The following is a 20,460-nucleotide window of genomic DNA, read 5'->3' as shown; positions in this document are numbered from 1 at the left end:
CAGGGGGGGGGCGGGGGCAGGGATGGCAGCCGGAGCACAGGCCCTCCCTCTCCCCCCCCCACCCGCCAGGGCTGGACGGCTGGGTGGCCAGCGCCCTGAGCCTGCTGAGCCTCTCGCACTGCGGGCTGACGGAGGAGGAGATCTTCCAGCTGCTGGACATGCTGGGCTACCGCGGCGAGCACCGGGTGAGCACCCTGCACTGGGCCGCCTTCCGCAACGCCACGCGCCAGTGGGTGCGCGAGAAGCCCAGCGGCGTCCTGTACTTCCAGCACCAGTCCCTGCGCGCCGCCGTGGAGCACAGGCTCCTGGGTACGGGCCGGGGTGTCTGTGTGTCTGTGTGTCTGTGTGTCTCTGTTCCTCTGTCTGTGTGTGTCTCTGCCGGTGTGTCTGTGTGTCTGTGTGTGTCTCTGTTCCTCTGTCTGTGTGTGTCTCTGCCGGTGTGTCTGTATGTCTGTGTGTGTCTGTGTTTCTCTGTTCCTCTGTCTGTGTCTGTGTGTGTCTGTGTGTGTGTGTCTGTGTGCGCTTCTCTGTTCTCTGTGTGTCTATATGTGTGTGTGTCTGTGTGTGCTTCTCTGTTCCTCTGTGTGTGTCTGTGTGTTTCTCTGTTTCTCTGTGTCTCTGTGTGTGTGTCTGTGTGTGTCTGTATCTCTGTTCCTCTGTGTGTCTGTGTGTGTCTGTGTTTCTCTGTTCCTCTGGGTGTCTGTTTCTTTGTTCCTCTGTGTGTCTGTGTGTGTGTCTGTGTGTTTCTCTGTTCCTCTGTGTGTCTCTGTGTGTGTCTGTGTGTCTCTGTGTGTGGGTCTGTGCGTGTCTGTGTTTGTGTAGCTCTGTGTGTGTGTGTGTGTGTGTGTGTGTGTGTGTGTGTAAGAGGCGCCCTCCAGAGGGTCGTGTGGAGCTGTGCGCTGCTGTTTGTCCTGTGAACAGGCATAACGCCTCTGGGAACTGAGCCCCCCACTTAGCTTGAGCCCCCCAGGGCCTGTCTGCTCTGATGGCCCCTGAGGCAGGAGTGGGGCGTGCTGGGTGGGAGTGGGGGAGGGTGCTGCTAGAGCCCCACCCCCGCTCTGTCCCCGGGGGGCCAGTGTGCTGGGCGGGTGGGGGTCTCCCAGGAGTGCCCGCCTCTCCCGCCCGCCCCTCTCCTTCCTGAATGATTCCTACCGTTTCTCCTGGGAGCGCGGCCCAGGCCAGCTGGTTACCTGCCTGGGGGGGGAGCCAGCTAGGTAGACTGTGAGGGGGGTCTCTAATGCCAGAGGCATTGGCTCTGGCTTCCCCACAGCCTGGGCCGCCCCTGGCCAGGGCTCTCTCTCTCCAGCCTCCACCTCAGAGGACGGGAGACAGACACGCCTGGTGTGGCTTAGTTTTTGCTTCTGTTTTCACCGCTGGGGATTGACCCAGGGTCGTGCAAGGCAAGAGCCCTACTGCTGAGGACTGAGTAACAGTACTAACAGTACTGCGCTTGCCTTGCACGTGGCCCACCTGGGTTCCATCCCTGACGTCCTATAAGGAACCCTGAGCACCGCCAGGAGTGATCCCTGAGCACAGAGCCAGGAGTAAGTCCTGAGTATTGCCCGGTGTGACCCCACAACACACACACACACACATTTAGTGGCAGGGACTGAACCATGTGCCAGTCCCTGCCACATAACCCCCGGGCTATCTCTCTGCCTCTTTATTCACTTTGAATTTTAGATTTTTTTTTTTTTTTGCTATTTGGGGGATTAAAAAAAAAACCACAGCTACTATTTTTGGGCTCAGATTTATAGTTATTATGTTTGGGCAATAACATTTAAAAATACAGTCGTGTACATTCATTCTTTAAACATAGTGCTAATATGCAAGGGAAACTTTATGTGCACTAGGAAACCTAGTGCTCGCCAGAGTAAGTCGTGAATATTTCCTTGGGTTTTGTTTGGTTGTGGTTTGGGGGCCACACCTGGTGATGTTCAACAGGTCTTACTCCTGGCCCTGCACTCAAGAATTACTCTAGGAGGTGCCGGGGATTGAACCTAGGTTGGCTGCATGCAAGACAAGTTCCCTAGCTGCTGTACTATTGGCCCGGCCCCTTGAATATTTTCTTAGTACGTGGGGAAGACAGTATAGAAAAATCAACATACTCACCAGCCACTCAAAACACAGGCCCCCCACCATGGTAACAAATTTCAGGCTGACTTTTTTTTTTCTTTTTGGGTCACACCCGGCATTGCACTGGGGTTACTCCTGGCTCTGCACTCAGGAATCACCCCTGGCGGTGCTCGGGGGACCATATGGGATGCTGGAAATCGAACCCGGGTCGGCCGCGTGCAAGGCAAACGCCCTCCCCGCTGTGCTATGGCTCCAGCCCCATCAGACTGACTTCTAAAAAGATGCATTTGTCCTAGTTCCCCTGGGGAGCCTCCTGGCTCTTATTGGGTCTAATTCTGACCCACTGTTCTCTTCTCACGTCCCTCCCATTTCCCCGCGCCCAAAGCCAGATGTTTCAACCATAATGCATTTTGAAACAGGTGCCCTGGCACCGGTCCGAGAGAACAGCCTGGTGGGCTCCGCCAACCCCCCTGGAAAGATCCTGGGCCTCTACGAGACCTTGATCAGCTTCTTCCGGCGGCACACGGCCTTCTGGAGGGTCTTCCAGGAGCTGCCCTGGTACCTGAAGGAGAGCCAGGCCTGGCAGGACCTTTGCACCTTCCTCTCAAGCCCCAGGTGGGTCCTTGGTCACGGCAGTGGACCTGCTGCCCCCCTCGCCGAGACCCTCTCGGCTTCCCAGAGCAGGAGGCAAGCCCCTCACTCATTCATTCATTCACGCACTCACCCACTCACTCACTCACTCAAGTTTGTAGGTTCGGACCACTCTTTGTCACAAGCCTCCGTGTCTGATGGGTCCCCAGGGTGGCACCTGCCCAGGATTCTGCCACTTCCTCCTCCTCCTCCTCCTCCTCCTCCCCCTCCTCCCCTCCCCTTCCCCCTTCTTCTTCCTCCTCCTCCCCCTCCTCCCCTCCCCTCCTCCTCTTCCCTCTTCCTCCTCCTCCTCCCCCTCCTCCCCTCCCCTCCTCCCCTTCCCCCTTCTTCTTCCTCCTCCTCCTCCCCCTCCTCCCCTCCCCTCCTCCTCTTCCCCTCTTCTTCCTCCTCCTCCTCCCCCTGCTCCCCTCCCCTCTTCCCCTTCTCCTCCTCTTCTTCCTCCTCCTCCTCCTCCTCTCCCTCCCCCCTCCCCTCCTCCTCTTCCCCTCTTCCTCCTCCTCCTCCCCCTCCTCCCCTCCTCCCCTTCCCCCTTCTTCTTCCTCCTCCTCCTCCCCCTGCTCCCCTCCCCTCTTCCCCTTCTCCTCCTCTTCTTCCTCCTCCTCCTCCTCCTCCCCCTCCCCCCCTCCCCTCCTCCTCTTTCCCTCTTCTTCTTCCTCCTCCTCCACTGGCTTTCTCCCTCTTTTACCTCTTCCTCCTTATTCTTTCCTTCTCCTGCCTTCTTCCTCATCCTCTTTCTATTCCTTATTCCTCTTCTTCCTCCTGCTTCTCCTCTCCCTCCTCCTCCTCCTCCTCCTCCTCCTCCTCCTCCTCCTCCTCTTCCTCCTCGCCCTCCTCACTTGGTTGTGCTTAGGGCTTCCCCTGACCCTAGATTCAGGGCAGCCGCCCAGTGCTGGGCCTCCACCCCCCACCCCACCCCCCACTGTCTCTCTGGCCCAGTTCTCCGATCTGATCTCCGCATGGGTTCCACTGAGATTCAGGAGGAGGATGCACAGCTGGGCAGGAATGTTCCGCAGCCCCTTCACCTTCCTCCCTTCACTTCCTGCTTCCCCCTCCCCACCCTTCCCCTTCCTTCTCCATCTCCCTCGCTTCCCCTTCCTCCCTCTCCCCTTCCCTTCCTCCTGTGCATTCCTCCTGCTGACCTCTCTCTCTCTCTCTCTCTCTCTCTCTCTCTCTCTCTCTCTCTCTCTCTCTCTCTCTCTCGGACCTGTTCCGCTGCGCATCCCATTCCATTGGGTATGATGCGGCACTAAATAGCTCGTGGGCTTTTCCGTGGGGGGCTTGGGGAGGAGGCACCGTGGGGATGGAGAGGCCCTGGGCGGCGGTAATGGCCCTGCTGGAACACAGGAATTACTCTTGCCCACAAGCGCAGGGAGGAGTTGGGGCCTGCGTGGGGTGGGGGGAGGGGCTTTGGCAGAGGAGCTTGCATGGGTTTGGCCAGTGAGACTCAGATTTCTCCAGTGGCCCTTCCAAGTCCCGAAGACTCCCGTAACTGACCGCAGTGCTCGCTCTGTCCCCAGCGTCGTGGACCTGGTGTCCAAGCTCCCGAGCCCAAGCTTCTGGATGGGGCTGCACCTCGTCCACTACTGGGACGTGCTCTCGAAAGTCAGCTATGACGCCACCCAGGCCTACCTGTCCACGGTGACCAGGATCAACGCGGGCCAGTGCCGCAAGGGGAAGCGGAGACCGGGACTCTCAGGTCGGTGCTCTGAGTTGCTGCGTGGTCGGGCTGTGGCCCCTTCTCTGTTCCTGCGCATCCTCCTAGGGCTCCGCCCCACTCACCCCACCCTGCACCTATAGCAGAAGCCCACGTGGTCTGGGGCTGGGGCGATAGCACAGCGGGGAGGGCGTTTGCCTTGCACGCGGCCGACTCAGGTTCGATCCCCAGCACCCCATATGGTCCACCCATGCACCGCCAGGGGTAATTCCTGAGTGCAGAGCCAGGAGTACCCCCTGAGCATCGCCAGGTGTAATCTGCCCCCCGCCCCGCAACACCGCAAAGAAGAGAAGCCTAACGTGTTCTGAGGACGGGAAACGGCAGCAAAGTGCTCATTTGGAGATGGGCAGCTGTGCCCGGCCCGGCCTGGACTCTCAGCTGACTGAGCAGAGCTGACCTTGTTCTGGAGAGTCCAGAAATGACTCCCGGGCCTTTGGGGTCCCGGGCAAGTCTAGGGATTGTTTTGTTTGGGGGCCACGCCTGATATTGCTCAGGGCTTACTCCTGGCTCTGCGCTCAGGGATCACACCTGGCGGGGCGCAGGGGACCATATGGGGTGCTGGGGATCGAACCTGGGTCAGCCGCGTGCAAGGCCAGTGCCCTATTGGCTATGCTATAGCTCCAGCCCCGGATTGGGGATTATAGCGACAGATCTGGGGACATTTTGTGCTCCAAGTGAAGTACTTAATTTTATTTTATTATATACTTATTTATTATTATTATTATTATTATATAATAAATATATTTATTACATATGTTTATTTTAATATATGTATATTACATATAGAATATACTACATTATATATTATTATTGTATTATTATGGAATAAGTTGTATGTGAGTATGTAATATGTAATTGGTCACACTTGTCAAATAAATGATATATAAAATATAATCTATATCATAAGTATGTAATGTAATATTATAATATTGTATATTACAATATACATGTGTGTATATATAAGTATACATACATAGTGTGTGTGTGTGTGTGTCTTTGGGCAGGCAGTGAAGACTCACTTTTTGCCGAACCCCTGCTCTGTCCCCAATGGCTGCCTGCTTGCTTGTATTTGTGGCTCTGGAAAGTTCCATTTAAATGAGCCTTATGACAGGGGCTGGAGTGATAGCACAACGGGTATGGCATTTGCCTTGCATGCGGCCAACCTGGGTTCGATTCCCAGCATTCCATACGGTCCCCTGAGCACGGCCAGGAGTAATTCCTGAGTGCATGAGCCAGGCGTAACCCCTGTGCATGGCCAGGTGTGACCCAAAAACCAATAAATAAATAAATAAATGAATGAATAAACGAATGAGTGAATGAATGAATGAACGAATGAATGCATGCATGCGCCTTATGCCAGGAGGCTGGGACTTGTTGCGTTTGTTCATCTGCTGCGCTGGGGAGTTGTGGGTGTGTCACATCTCTCCAGGGCTTAGCGTCTCCTTCCAAAGCGTGTGCTGTGGCTCCCCCTGGTGGTGAGACTGACAACAAGCGCAGTAAGGGCGCTGGCACGTGCTGCCTTGCCACCCCGGGTAGATTCCTGAGCATCATTCAAGGCCACGGCAAACTCTGCAGGCTACAGTGTTCGCAACAGACCCTAAGCTCCAGGAGGACAGGGGCCCCGGACATGGAGTAGTGTCCAGTGGACAGGCAGGTTAGTGCAGCCCGACGCAGAAATAATGGGGTGTCTTCAAAAGTGCAAAGGCATGGGCTGGAGCGATAGCACAGCAGGTAGGGCATTTGCCTTGCACGCAGCTGACCCAGGTTCGATCCCCGGCATCCCATATGGTCCCCTGAGCACCGCCAGGAGTGATTCCTGAGTGCAAAGCCAGGAGTAACCCCTGTGCATCGCCGGGTGTGACCCAAAAAGCAAAAAAAGAAAAAAAAAAGTGCAAAGGCAGGCAAGTTAGCAGGGTCTATAGGGTAGGCCCGGTTTAAAATCTTTTATTTTTATTTTTTTTAAAAGAATGTTTTTCATTCACTGGGTGACCCCACGGTGGCACGTTCACAGAGACTGTCTTCTCGTGGTGCGGGTGAGTGTGGGTGATCCTGACTTCTCTGTGTGCCCCCTTCCCTTCCGACTCTCCCCAGAGGGCTGTGCCCATCCTTTCCGCCCTCACCAGCCGCAGGTTCTTACGCCTTGGCTGGAGACTTGGTGCCGTGTCCCGGGCAGGGACAGCTGTGCACCTGGCAAAGTCCGCACCCCATTCTGGGTCGTGCTGGGCGGGTTTGCATCTGGGCAGTTGAGCACTGAGGGGCTGCTGCATGGCTGGGGGTGGGGGGGCAGGAGGCGGGGTGAGGGCCTGCTGGGCACGCACGTTTCTGGGAACACGGGAAGAACTGAATGTTAAATGCAGGATGGGCACTGGCTGTCCACCCTGGGCCCTGGGCAGCTTTCTGGGCACCCTCATCCCTCCCGGCCAGTGCACAGTGCAGCCCTGCCCTTGCTGGTGTCTGTCTCTGCCTGCTCTGAGCAGCTCTGTGTGTGTGTGTGTGTGTGTGTGTGTGTGTGTGTGTGTGTGTGTGTGTGTGTGTGTGAGCATTGGCTATACCTGGTGGTGCTCAGGAACCATTCTTGATTCTATGCTCAGGAGTCACTTTTTTTTTTTTAAATCTCTTTGGGTCGCACCCAGCGTTGCTCAACTCCTGGCAGTGTTTGGGGGACCCTGCGGGATACCGGGGATTGAACCCGGGTCAACCGCTTACAAGGCAAACGCCCTTCCCGCTGTGCTATGGCTCTGCCCCTCAGGAGTCACCCTTGGTGGTGCTCAAGGGACTGTATACAGCGCCAGGCATCAAACCGGGGCTGACTCCACGCAAGGCGAGTGCCCTACCTCCCCCTGCCCCCGTCCCCTGCATCCCGACTGTCTCTCTGTCCCTGCCCATGTTTCTCAGGCTCCCCTGGCCCCTGACTTGACCTCTCAGTTCTCCTGCCTGCCCCTCGGCTCTCAAAGGTTAACTCTGACCCCCAGAGTCAGAGTCTCTCACTGAGCCTCTCAGTGCTCTCCCCGTGCCGGGCTCCCTTTGTGCTTTTGCATCTCGGGGCTTCAGAGCTGCGATTCAAAGTCTCCCAGCCTCACCTGTGCCGTTTGGGAGAACCTGGAACGTTGCCAGCAAATAGTAGATGCTCAGTAAGTCTTTTTTTTTTTAAATTTTATTGAATTATTGTGAGATAGTTACAAGCTTTTATGTCTGAGTAACAATCACACAATGATCAAACACCCATCCCTCCACCAGTGCACATTCCCCACCACCAATATCCCGGTATACTCCCCTTTCCCACCCTCCCCCTGTCTCCATGGCAGACAATATTCCCCATACTCTCTCTCTACTTTTGGGCATTATAGCTTGCAACACAGACACTGAGAGGTCAATAACTTGTGGAGTTATTCTATACTCCACAAGTAAGTGCAGTCCTTCTGTGTCTGTGCCGAATACACTCAAGGCAATGAGTTGCTGTGTAACAAACCGACCAATGTAAAATAAAACGGAAGGTAGCAGAGGCAGGGGCAGGGCAAACCGTTGGCAGAGCGCTTTGTAGTATATATCTAGGCCCCAGAGTCAGTACTACTGCAAAACACAGGATCCAAACCCAATAATTAAACTTAAAAATGAGTCTGTTCAGGAGGAGGACTGGGAGCGGGGGTGATGGGCGATGGGAGGAACCTGGTGGAGGCAAGTCGATGCTGAGGCTATTGGATCTTTTGTGTGTCTGAAACTATTGCGGCCACATTTGCAGATCATGGTGCCCAAACTATAAGAAGTTGTGGCTACGGGGATTTCCAAGCAGGGCGGTTCTGCAAATGATGACTCAGCAGAGCTGGAGTTCCCGCTGGCCCATCTCCCCGGCCACCGGGACCGGGTCACCTGTGAGATCACTCCAGGGTCCTGGAGACTAAGTTCGGACAATGGCCCAACGGTCCCCAGAGAATAGTACAGATTAATAATTCTCCCTTGGTTGGGCCTTGGGGTGAGGGATGCCTTGAAATCTTGCTGGTTGCTTTTGGAAACCTTGAAGGAGAATGAGCTTTGTTTCTGTTTGAGAGCTGAGAGACGCGGTGTTTGGGTCCTCCAGAAGCTGTCCTTGGCCACACAAACTTTTTAAAAAAATTTTATTGACTCACCGTGAGATAGTTACAAGCTTTCATGTTTGGGTTACAATCTCACAATGATCAAACACCCATCCCTCCACCAGTGCACATTCCCCACCACCAATATCCTGGGTATACCCCACCTTTCCCACCCTCCCCCTGCCTCCATGGCAGACAATATTCCCCATACTCTCTACTTTGGGGCATCATGGCTTGCAACACAGACACTGAGAGGTCATCATGTTTGGTCCATTATCTACTTTAAACACACATCTCCCATCCCAACTGGTTCCTCCAGCCATCATTTTCTTAGTGATCCCTTCTCTGTTCCATCTGCCTTCTCCCCTTTGCTCATGAAGCAGGCTTCCAGCTATGGGGCAATCCCCCTGGCCCTTGTACCTACTGTCCTTGGGTGTCAGCTTCATGTGATGTTATTCTACACTCCACAAATGAGTGCAGTCTTTCTATATCTGTCCCTCTCTTTCTGACTCATTTCACTGAACATGATACTCTCCATGTCTATCCATTTATAAGCAAATTTCATGACTTGATCTCTCCAAACAGCTGCATAGTACTCCATTGGGCCTTTTGACTCCATTCCATTTGATCTTCCCCTTTGCCCCCTTTACTGAAGCCCACTTGTGCCTCTATACATTCACTACTTGCCTTGAATAAACTTGTCAGCTGACCACCAGTCATTAGCCCGAGTCATTGGTTCCCAGTCAATGGCTCACGGTCGTGTCTATGCGCTATCAGTCTTAGGCTGGGTTCAATGGTCCTTCATTCCCAGGTACCCCATTACCGCAGAACAGCGACAAGTAGGACCCTGTATTTAACTGGGTCGTAAAGCTCAAGAATGCTGTATACTTTTCCATTGGTCAAAATATATTACACAGACACATGCTTGCATACATACACGTAACTGATATATTCACTCCCCTTTTGTTTAAAAAAATTTTATTTGGGGGAGCCACACCCCGTGATGCTCAGGGGTTACTCCTGGCTCTACACTCAGGGGCCTGGGGACCCATATGGGGTACTGGGGATCCAACCCCAGGTAGGCCGCGTGCTGGGCAAACACTTGACCCGCTGTGCTGTCTCCTCATCCTCCTTTAAACATTTTCTTTTTTATCAGGGCACCTGGATTTACAGAGTCACTCATGACTGAGTTTCAGGCATGCGATGCTCCAACACCAATCCCTTCGCCTGTGTCCATTCCCTTTTGCCCTTGTGACTTGTCGAGCTTTCCGTGAAAGCTGCAATTCAGGGCAGCTGCGGCAGGGGGCAGAGTCGTGCCAGGGATTTCAGCAAACCTTTTCCTCGTGCAGAAAGTCGTTCCCTATACAAATTAGAGCAGTCAGAGGGGCAGAACTACAGAAATGCAGTGTTTTTGCTCTGGATTTTGAAATTTGCATACTAATATTGTTGAAAATCACTTTAACTATATTTTTTTTTTGGGGGGGAGGTAAACCTGGCAATGTTTAGGGGCTCCTCATGGCTCTATACTCAGGAATTATCCTGGCACTGTAGCTTTTTTTCATGTTGTGAACAGTTTTCCATGTTTAAAACATGTTTAAAACAGTTGGTAATTACAATACCCATAAGGAGAGAGAGAGAGAGAGCAAAAGGGAATGCCCTGCCACAGAGGCAAGGTGGGGTGGGGGGTGAGAGGGATACTGGGACCAGTGGTGGTGGAGAATGGGCACTGGTGAAGGGATGGGTACCCGATATTGTATGACTGAAATGTAAGCATGGAAGTTTGTAAGTCTGTAACTACCTCACGGTGATTAATCACGAATCACGAAATCCCGTTAATCACCGATTTCTCGAGCGGGCTCAGTAACATCTCATTTCATCCTTTCCCTGATATCTTAGAAGTCTATCTCTACTCGGCCCTCCTAACGATGTTGCAGTGGGGTCTCTTCAGGGTCAGGGGAATGAGATCCAGCTTGTTACTGGATTTTGCATATGAATACACCATGGGAAGCTTGCAAGGCTGTCCCATGTGGGCAGGAAACTCTCAGAGGATTGCCAGTTTCTCCCAGAGGGAGAAGCAGGCTACAAGATATCGCTTCTGAGAGCTTGCTTTTAAGTCTCTCTCTGGATGTTGGCCGTTGATGGGATTACACACACCTGGGTTCCTCTGCCGGTACCTTCATGCGTGAGGCCTGTTCGAACATGTGGAGAGGGGCCTCCAGCATGGCTGTGGCTAGGTTCCGGTGGTCTTCGGCTGCCGGGAGCTCTGCTCGGGGTGGGGAGGGAAGCTGGAGCCCATCCCCTCCGAGGGGCCCCGGGGAAGACAGCCAGGTGTTCGGGCAAGAGACTCTCTCACGGTGATTAATAAAAATTAAAAATAAAAATAAAACAGTTGGTAATTTATATAATATGAGAGCAAAGTACTGATTTGTGGGGCTGGAGCGATAGCACAGCGGGTAGGGCATTTGCCGTGCACGTGACCGACCTGGGTTTGATTCCCAGCATCCCATATGGTCCCCTGAGCACCAGTGATTCCTGAGTGCAGAGCCAGGAATAATCCCTGAGCATCGCCGGGTGTGACCCAAAAAGCAAAAAAAAAAAAAAAAAAATACTGAAGTACTGATTTGGTGGAGAGAAACAATTGAATATGAATAATGTATTTATCTCCTATAGTGATGAGTGCTCTCTTTCCCCAAGTGCTCTAAGATTCTTTTCTTTTTTCCTTCCTTTTCAGCGCTGGAATGCAGGACTTTTGAGGTTACCGTCGTGGACAAATGCCGATTATTGTTCTTCATTGGTAAATTTTTGAAGTTTCTGGGCAAGACCAGTGAAGCGGAAGACCTGTTCTTGAATGTCGAGAACATATTATTAGAGCAGGTAAAGTGCAGAGGATTGGAGGCCTTCAGACGGCTTTCCTTCTCTGGGAATATTTTCACTTTACTCCTTTGTAGTTTAGTTCACAAGCGGACAAGTCAGTTTAGGATGCTCACCAGCGAGGAGAATGTGATTTCATAGTATGCTCCAAACTGATATTAATGAACCAGTAGTACCTAAATGGTAGTACTCATGAATGAATACCAATAGATAAAACTTGGGGGTGGTGAACTAAAGAAAAAGCATGCTCGTGTTTTTAAAAAAGGGGAATAGATGAGCAGATTGAAATTAAGTTTGACCAAAGGCTTGGCTATCTTGTCTATATTAATTTGCTTTCTCTGAAATAGAATTTTTTTTATCTATGGTAAACAGTTTGCTTTTTAATTAATGTATTTAATTATAGAGTCAGCTGATTTCATTTTTTTTTAAACTTTTTTTTTTTTAGGGGGCCAGACAGTACAGTTGGTAGGGCTCTTGCCTTGCCATGCGGCTGACCCTGGCTTGACCCTGGAGCCCCCATGTGGTCTCTGAGTCCAGCCAAGAATGATCCCTGAGCTTAGAGCCAGGAGTAAGCCCTCAGCATTTCCAGGCGTGGCCCCCCAAACCAAAATAAAAACAAATAAAAATGTGATTGAGGTACTGTGATTTTCGATACTGTTCATGGTGGTGCTGTGTGCGTGATTCCAACGCTTTTCCCATCACCAGTGCACCCATACACCTCCGTCCCCTCAGGTCCCCACGTCCCTTCCTTCCGACCCCCCACCTCCCAAAACTCAGCGCTGTGGGTCAGTTCTCCCATTTTTCAACCTCTGACCCTTCGTTGCTCCCTCGCTGAGTATCTTTCATCCCGCTGGGATCATCCTGTCTGTCCCCGTCCTTCTGACACCGCATATATCCTCGCGTTCCACCCATCTCACGGCAAACTGTGGTTTGGACCTTTCTTAAAGGTGCGTAGCCCGCTGTGTGTATGTCTACCACAGCTCCTGGATCTGTTCATCCTTAGTCGGGCGTTTGGTTTATTCCCGTACCTTGGCTGTTGTGCTAAGTGCTGCCTGGGACACAGGTGTGTGAATCCATCCATCGGGATGAATGGTTTTGTGTCTGGGGGGCGGGGGAGGGTCTCGCTGGGCCCTGTGGGAGTCCTCTGAAATAGGAACTTTTGGCTGTGTTGGATACAGTGAGAACTTCACTGTACAACTATGCTTCCGTTGACATTGACGTTGCTTTTAAGAAAATGTTGTATCCCCAGCATCTTAGATGGTCCCCCGAAACTGTCAGGAGTTAAGTCTTGAATGCAGAGCCAGGAGTAAGCCCTGAGCATTGCCGGGTGTGACCCCAAATCCAAAATAAACACATTTTTTTTAAAAATTAAAGTGCTTTGCTCCCTGCGTGCCCTTGCCAGCATTTTAACCGCTGACTTGGGGAGCTCTCCCCATAGGTGATTCCACGCCAACGGGGAGCGCCTCAAGGGGCTGCTACAGCGGCACGTCAGAAGGCGCACGACGCCCTGCACGCCACAGGAAGGCCCCTTCGTCTCTTCCAAACCGGTGGCTCTTTTGTTTTTCCTGTCCATGTCCCCGAGAGACCCGAGTGAGACTTAAGGAGAATCTGATTCAACATTATCTGCTGGATGGTTTTGCCTTTCTGCTGAGTGTCGGGTGGCTTGGGGTCCCCGGGGACTATCCCCTCCCCCGCATCCCCGCTACGAGGGCTAGGTGCTCACGCTGGTCTGTCTCCTGGGTGACTTAATCAGCGCGTTGCCTGGTGGCTTGCTTCCCTCATGCATGCATGCCATCAGCTAACATTTGGGGGGAGGGGGGGACTGGCTTGGCCTGTGCGGCCGGGGAGGGGTGGGGTGGCAGCTGAAAGGGAGGCGAGGGAGACAGTTTCTGGCCTCGTGGAGTTCCCCCTAGCTAGCTGGGCTGGGCCTGTGCCAACCTCTGGTCAGTGAAACACGGCTCATGCCTGCATGCGTGACCTGCGCTGCTCTCCCGGGGTGGGGGGTGGGGGGGTACAGCGAAGTTTCCTCACCCCAAGGGAATTTCCCTCCCGGGAGGAGCCTCCCTTCTGAGGCCCGTCGCAGACTCCGTCTGCAGGCACTTCAGGGACGAGCCACCAAGGAGACTATTTCCAGAATTTTCTAGATGCGTCCAGAAAAAGAAATTCTCCAGCTGTTTCAGGCCACAGCCACATCTTTGAAAGGCTGTGTGCCCCCCATTCTGGAGATGGAGGGGGGGTGCGGCTGGTGCCCTCTGCCTGACACACAAGCAGGGCCCCCCTTGGTCATTTCTGCGGAGGAGCTATTGAAATTGCCCGAGGCTGCAGGCGCTCTGATTACGAGGGGGAGATGACATTCCCCCACCTCGCCCCCAGGGAAGTATCTGGTAGCACTGGGATCAGGGTGTCACAGAGGTCAGGGGCACTGTGGGACTTTCTGCTGTGGATGCCCCCATCCCCCCAAGTCCTGCCTGAAGCCTCCTGCGTGCTCTGGCCGAGAGAGGGGCACTGTAAAAGGAGAAGCTTCGGGGACAGAGCTGCCGCAGCAAGGCAGGGACGTGTCTGGGACCTGGTCCCCGCCTGTGGTTCAGGTTCCCAAGAGCTCCCGGAGCCGCCAGGCCTGGCGTGGACGCCCCTTGCTCTCCCTCTTGCTCTCCATGTGAGCTTGGGCTGTTTTATTTGGGGGGAGTGGGGAGGTCAGGGCTTTCTCCTCGTAGTGCTCCTGGTAGTCTCTCCTGGCTCTGTGCTCAGGGATCACTCTCCTGGCGGGACCCCGGGGACCATAGGAGACGCCGGGAATCAAACCAGTGTTGACTGTGGCAAAGCAAGTAACCTTCCAAGTAACCTTCCAGCTCGACTACCTCTCCAGCTCTTGGGCTATTTAGTTATTTGGATTTGGGTTTGGGGTCACACCCAGTGATGCTCAGGGCTTACTCCTGGCTCTGCACTCAGGGATCACTCCTGATCTGCTTGGGGGACCATATAGGATGCCGAATTTTAAACCCGGGTCGGCTGCATATAAAGCAGGCGCCTTACTAGCTGTACAATCTCTCTGGCCCCTGGGATTTTTTTTCTTCTTCTTCTTTAATATGTTTGGGTCACACCCAGTAATGCTCATGGGTTACTCCTGGCTCTGCACTCAGGAATTACTCCTGGTGGTGCTTGGGAGACCATATGGGATGCCGGGGATCGAACCCAGGCCGGCTGTGTGCAAGGCAAACGCCCTCCCCGCTGTACTATCCTCCAGCCCCTGGGATATTTCTTTAACATTGCTGGACCCCAGTGTTTTCACCCCAACAGAGGAATGATAATCCCCATGTCCTGGAGTTTGTGGAGCGCTCCATTGAGGTCAGCTCGGTTTGGTCCATGCTCCAGACCGGACGAGGTGCTTCACGACCGCCGTGAATACCCGCCAGCATTCCCGGGGGCCCACAAAGGCCACCGCTGAAGCTTGGGTGGTGGGTGGGGTGTCTGCCGGTTGGGGTGACTGAAGATGCGCCCTCTGAAGAGGAAACCACCACCCGGAGCTTGTGCGGCTTGCCGGCCCTGGTCCCTCCGCTCCGGTGGTGAGGTTGGGGTGAGGGGCCGCTAGGACCTGGTGATGGGGCCTCCTCCTGCCCCCCCACCTCTGGGAAGACGCAGGTGGGATTTAAGTTGGGCTGGCAGGAATGGAGAGCGCTCAAGGGGCACTCAAGCGCTTGGAGTGGAAGATGGGGAACTTTAAAAAAACTTATTTTTATTTTTGGAGGCTCCCCCACGCCGTGCTCAGGAGTCCCCAGGTTCCTTTCTGTCCCTTCTCAGGCAACCCTGAGTCCAACACGAGGGCCAAGGATGCTCGCCTGTGTGCCAGGGCTCACCTGGGCCACCTGGCCAGTGCTTTGGGTGGGGGCGGGGGTGTCTCTAGGGCTGCACTGTGGTGCTGACGACCAAAGCAGGGCTGATGGCAAGGACGATGCGCCCTTCTCCCCGGCCCTGGACGATGACGAATGTGCTGAAGGTGCCTTTGTGGGGGTGGGGGTGGGAGGAAGCACGGGGACAGAGTGTCCACTGGCTGTGGGGTGCGGAGGATGGAAGTGCATGCTCCCCCCGCCGTCAACAGGGAGAAAGATGCAAAGTCAGAAGTCGCCCATCCTTGTCTGGCCAGGTGCAGCTGTGGGCACTGGTGCCCCCTGGGAGCTGGCTCGGGGAGGGCCAGGCTGGCATTGCCACTGGGACTCTGCCAGCTCAGGGCTCAGGGCTGAGGACGGGGGAGGCTGGCAGGAAGAAGCTGGGCACCTTAGGGAGAAGAAAACCAGGGGAATATTGCCACTTAGGTTTCTTTTCGTGGGTCTGGGGATGGACTCCAAGGTCACACAAAGGCAAGAGAGCATCCAGCCGTGGAGACCCACCAAGCCCACCTGGGTAGTGCTCCTCTTAGGTGCTCATTTGCTATTCCTTTTCTGTTTGTTTTGATTTGGGGTCACACCAGCAGTGCTCAGGGCTGACTCCTGGCTCTGCACTCAGGCATCACTTCTGGCAGGGCTTGGGGGACCCGATGGGGTGCCAAGGATTCAACCCAGGTTGTCTGTGTCCAACACAAGCTTCTTACACTCTGCACTATTGCTCCAATCCCCGTCCTGCTATTCTTTTTCTTAGCTTTTTGGGTCACAGTTGGCAATGCACAGGGGTTACTCCTGGCTGTGCACTCAGGAATTACCCCTGGCGGTGCTCAGGGGACCATAGGAGATGCTGGGAATCGAACCCGGGATGGTTGCATGCAAGGCAAATGCCCTACCCGCTATACTATCGCTCCAGACCCTGTCCTGCTATTCTTACCTTCACTGTCACTGTCATCCCGTTGTTTATCGATTTGTTCGAGCGGGCACCGGTAACGTCTCTCATTGTGAGACTTATTGTTACTGTTTTTGGCGTATTCAATACGCCACGGGGAGCTTGCCAGGCTCTCCGAGAGGAATGGAACAGGGGTCGGTTGCATGAAAGGCGAACGCCCTACCCGCTGTGCTATCACTCCAGCCCATTCTTACCTTCAATATTTATTTTTTGGTGTGGTGGGGGGGGGGTCTTAAATGGTAAAGGACACAGTTGGCACATGACGTACCAGTTCAATCCCAGCCACCCTCGGCTGGTACCAAGGCAGCAGCCTCCACGAGAAGAAACCAGTCATTTCTCATGAGAATTAAACAAAAGAGGAAAGGTTTACAACCATGAACTCCCCATAAAGACATTTCCCAATTATTTATTCATTTAGGCCATACCCGGTGATGCTCAGAGGTTACTCCTGGCTCTGCACTCAGCGATCACTCCTGGGAGTGCTCGGGGGACCATATGGGCTACTGGGGATCGAACCCGAGTCAGTCTCAGGCCAGGGAAATGCCCTACCTGCTGTACTATCTCTCCGGCCCCCCACTTTCCAAATTTTATTTTTAGTTTGCAATGCCTCCCAAATAAATATTTCATTCTGACTCCGGTTGTCTAAATATTTAACCTTCCCCGAGAACTTGAGCTTTGGGGCGCCGGGAGTGAGCGGGTGCCAGCCCCACCCCCACCCCCCTCAGGCACGGCGACTTCTCTGTCTCATGCAGAGTCAGCCGGTGACAGAAATGCTTCTTGACGTGCAGAACACCCTCGGCGAGCTCTATCTGGACATGGGGATGGCCCAGGAAGGCTCCCAGTACTTCGGGAAAGTGTCATCCAACCTGACGGGACTGTCGCTCAGTGACTTCCAAGGGAAGAAGGAGCTAGTGAAGCAGAACGGTAGGGCCTGGCACCCCCTACACCCCCGCAGGACTCCACCCTCCGGGCTCATTCCCTGGGAACGAGAGGAAGAAAGGGAGGGGGAGGAGGAGGTTGGTTCAAGTAAAGAAAAGAACAAAAATTGGAGTGGGAAGTGGGTGTGCCCCTGAGCATCCAACAGAGCTCTTGTCCTCTGGCTAAGTACCCCAAACTCCCTCTCAGAACGTCGAGGGCCGTGGGGCTGTGTCCCGGAGAGGACAGCTGGGTGCTAGTGTAAGAGGCGCCACTCAGAGCTCAGCCCCGGGTCCAGCCTGCCCGGGTCCACAGCTCCCCTTCCCCCTCACTAGCTCTGTGCTTTTTTTTTTTTTCCTGCTTTTTGGGTCACACCCGGCGATGCACAGGGGTTACTCCTGGCTCATGCACTCAGGAATTACTCCTGGCAGCGCTCAGGGGACCATATGGGATGCTGGGAATAGAACCCGGGTCGGCCGCGTGCAAGGCAAACGCCCTACCCGCTGTGCTATCACTCCAGACCCCCCCCTTTTTTTTTTTTCCGCTAGCTCTGTGCTTTTGAACTTACCACGTAGCCCCATGGAATGTGTGTGTGTTGGGGGCAGTCGGAATTTTCTTTCTATTTCTTTTCTTATTTTTTCTCTCCTTTTTTGGGGGGCTGGGGGAGGGGCCTCACCCAGCAATGCTTAGGTCTTACTCCTGGCTCTGCGCTCAGGAATCGCTCCTGACGGTGCTCAGGGGACCATACGGGATGCTGGGGATTGAACCCGGGTCTGCCGCTTGCAAGACAAATGTCCTACCTGCTGTGCTATCACTCCGGTCCAGGATCCCCAGTTTCCTGTTTGTAGGGGAGGGATGTGAATACGTGGTGTGTGGAGGAACGCGGCCCCAGGAGAAGGTCCAGCTGAGGTATCAGTGTCCAGCACAGACCGAGGATTGTTCGTTCTTGGTGGCCACTCACAGGCCCTGGTCACTGCCATCTCACTTGCCGGGAAAGGCTAGCTGGGGGAGAGGGTGGGGCCGACACCCTCTGGTTTCTGGGCTGGGACCCCTTTTTGCCATGGAGGGAGTCTGGGTTACAAGGTGGGTGAGTGGACACAGGAAGACCAGGTGTGTGGCCTTCCTGCCCTCATGCTGGCTGAGGCCCTGGTGGACACGGGGAGGAGGCCCAGGGCCCTGGGCCATAAGTGAACCATGTTCACGATGAGAAAGAAGCTTCCGGCCCCGCAGTGATGCTCTCTCTGATTGAGGCTGAATTCCGAAGCACAGGTCGTTCTAGGCGCTTTGTTTGCTTGCACTGCCAACAGTGCTCAGACAACACCTCCTGGGTTACTTTCGACCCGTCACAAAGTATTAGGAGTCTGCATCATGGCCAGAATCTTCCTAAATTAGGAAATGATAAAAGCCCAAAGCTGGGCTTTGCAGAGGGTGTGCCTCCAAGGGCCACTGAGGTGGACAGCCCGTTAGTTGTGAGTTGGGCTCGGGGGCTTGTTAATAACATGCTTGTTAATAAGGTTTATGGAGCCAGTGTTGTCGTGGTGGGTATTTATCCCCCCTTTCTCTTCAGTTCTGGCCATGGAACCCAGGCTGGCCCTGTGCGGGGCTCACACAGGGGTTTCTGCTGGCGTGTTCAACTCTCAGTGTTCCCTCCATGGAGTGTGGAGCGTTGTTTCTTTCTGTTTGTTGTTTGTTTTGCTTTTTGTGTCACACCTGGGGTTACTCCTGGCTCTGCACTCAGGAATTACTCCTGGCGGTGCTCAGGGGACCATATGGGATGCTAGGAATTGAACCCGGGTCGGCCACTTGCAAGGCAAACGCCCTACCCACTGTGCTATCGCTCCAGTTCCGGTCTCCCTCTTGATACCTTTTTAATTTTGGTCTTTGAGCAACACCCGGCAGTGCTCAGGACTTCCTCCTGGCTCTGTGCTCAGGGATCACTCCTGGTGCGACTTGGAGGACCACACTTAGTCCCGGTGATGGAACTGGGGTTGGCCTTAACTCCAGGACCGCTTAACTCCCCAGTGGGATAAAAGCCCCTGAAAATGCTCTCTCCTTCCCCCCGCTGTCTCCTCTGCAGTCAGAGCACTGAGCAACCTGGTGAAGTCGGCGTCTAAGGAGTACTTGCGGGAGAACCACGTTCTGGAAAGTGCCGTTAGGATTTCCTACCTGATGGACAGACACCCGTGCAACGAGGCAACCATGAAGCACACCGAAGGGGTCCTGATGTAAACAGGCTCTTCTTCATTCTCCATCTCTTGAGGGTGGTCTTAGCCTTTCCAGTGAGATTTGGGAGGGGGCACGGGGGCGGGGTGTTTACAGCCTAGGAACCATACTAGTGAGGCTCAGGGGCTCCTCACAGCAGTGCTCACACAGACGGATAGAACCCGGGGCTCTGAGCTCTCTCACCGTCACCTGCTCCTGTCCACATGTGGAGTGGACAGTGTGGAGATAGACAAGCCTTAGCCCACGCCCCCCTCTGCCTCTGTGCGTCCCAAACAGGGCAAGCTTGTCACTGCCTGGGATGCAGGGAGCAGTTGCCATGGAGCACTGGGCATCAACACTGCACGTGGGGACACACAGTGCACACAAGAACCCCAGGGAGATCAACACGGGTGGGTTTTAGTTTATTTTGAGGGCATACCTGGTGATATTCGGGGCTTACTCCTGGCTCTGCACTCAAGGATAACTCCTGGTAGGGCCCAGGGAGCCCCGTAGGCTGCTGGGGGTACAACTTGCATCGGTCGCACACAAAGCAAGTGCCCTAGCCACTGTGCTTTCTCTCTGGCCCCTTCTCTATAGTGTTTGACCCCGAGTATCACTAGTACCAAGGTGGAGGTCAGGCTCATACCTCTTCCTTCTTTCAATCACCAGGTGGATCTTCCACCTCGGCTTTTGTTTTTGCTTCTCTGTAAATTTTTACTTTTTTTGGGGGGGGTCACACCCAGCAATGCTCAGGGGTTACTCCTGGCTTTGCACTCAGGAATTACTCCTGGCGGTGCTTGGGGGACCATATGGGATGCCGGGGATCGAACCCGGGTCGGCCGCGTGCAAGGCAAATGCCCTACCCGCTGTGCTATCGCTCCGGCCCCTCTGTAAATTTTTATTAAGGAGCCATGGTTTACAAGTAGCTGATAGTTGTGCTTTAGGCATATAATCATCCAACACCAATCCCTCCACCAATGTCAACATCAACCTTTGCTTTTTTTTAATAATAATTATTATTATTGTTTTTTTTTTAACTGGATCACCGTGAGAACAGTTACAAAGCTTTCCAGTTTAAGTCTCGGTCATACAATGATCAAACACCCATCCCCTCACCAGTACACACCCTCTACC

General features: G+C 53.9%; 1 protein-coding gene across 1 annotated transcript in view; it reads left to right on the top strand.

Moving 5' to 3' along the window:
- LOC101541929 (putative tetratricopeptide repeat protein 41) overlaps positions 1–20,460 on the top strand; it is a 58,745-nt gene that overhangs the window by 19,855 nt on the left and 18,430 nt on the right. Inside the window, exons 6-11 of the mRNA XM_055118522.1 lie at positions 70–309; positions 2,496–2,691; positions 4,245–4,423; positions 11,243–11,385; positions 16,962–17,133; positions 19,202–19,349. Of these exons, the coding sequence (XP_054974497.1) occupies positions 70–309; positions 2,496–2,691; positions 4,245–4,423; positions 11,243–11,385; positions 16,962–17,133; positions 19,202–19,349 (1,078 nt within the window). The remainder of the gene's footprint in view (positions 1–69; positions 310–2,495; positions 2,692–4,244; positions 4,424–11,242; positions 11,386–16,961; positions 17,134–19,201; positions 19,350–20,460) is intronic.

This window comes from Sorex araneus, chromosome 10 (assembly GCF_027595985.1).
Source record: "Sorex araneus isolate mSorAra2 chromosome 10, mSorAra2.pri, whole genome shotgun sequence".
Classification (NCBI taxonomy): Eukaryota; Metazoa; Chordata; class Mammalia; order Eulipotyphla; family Soricidae; genus Sorex; species Sorex araneus.
This window is presented reverse-complemented; position numbering and strand designations above follow the sequence as displayed.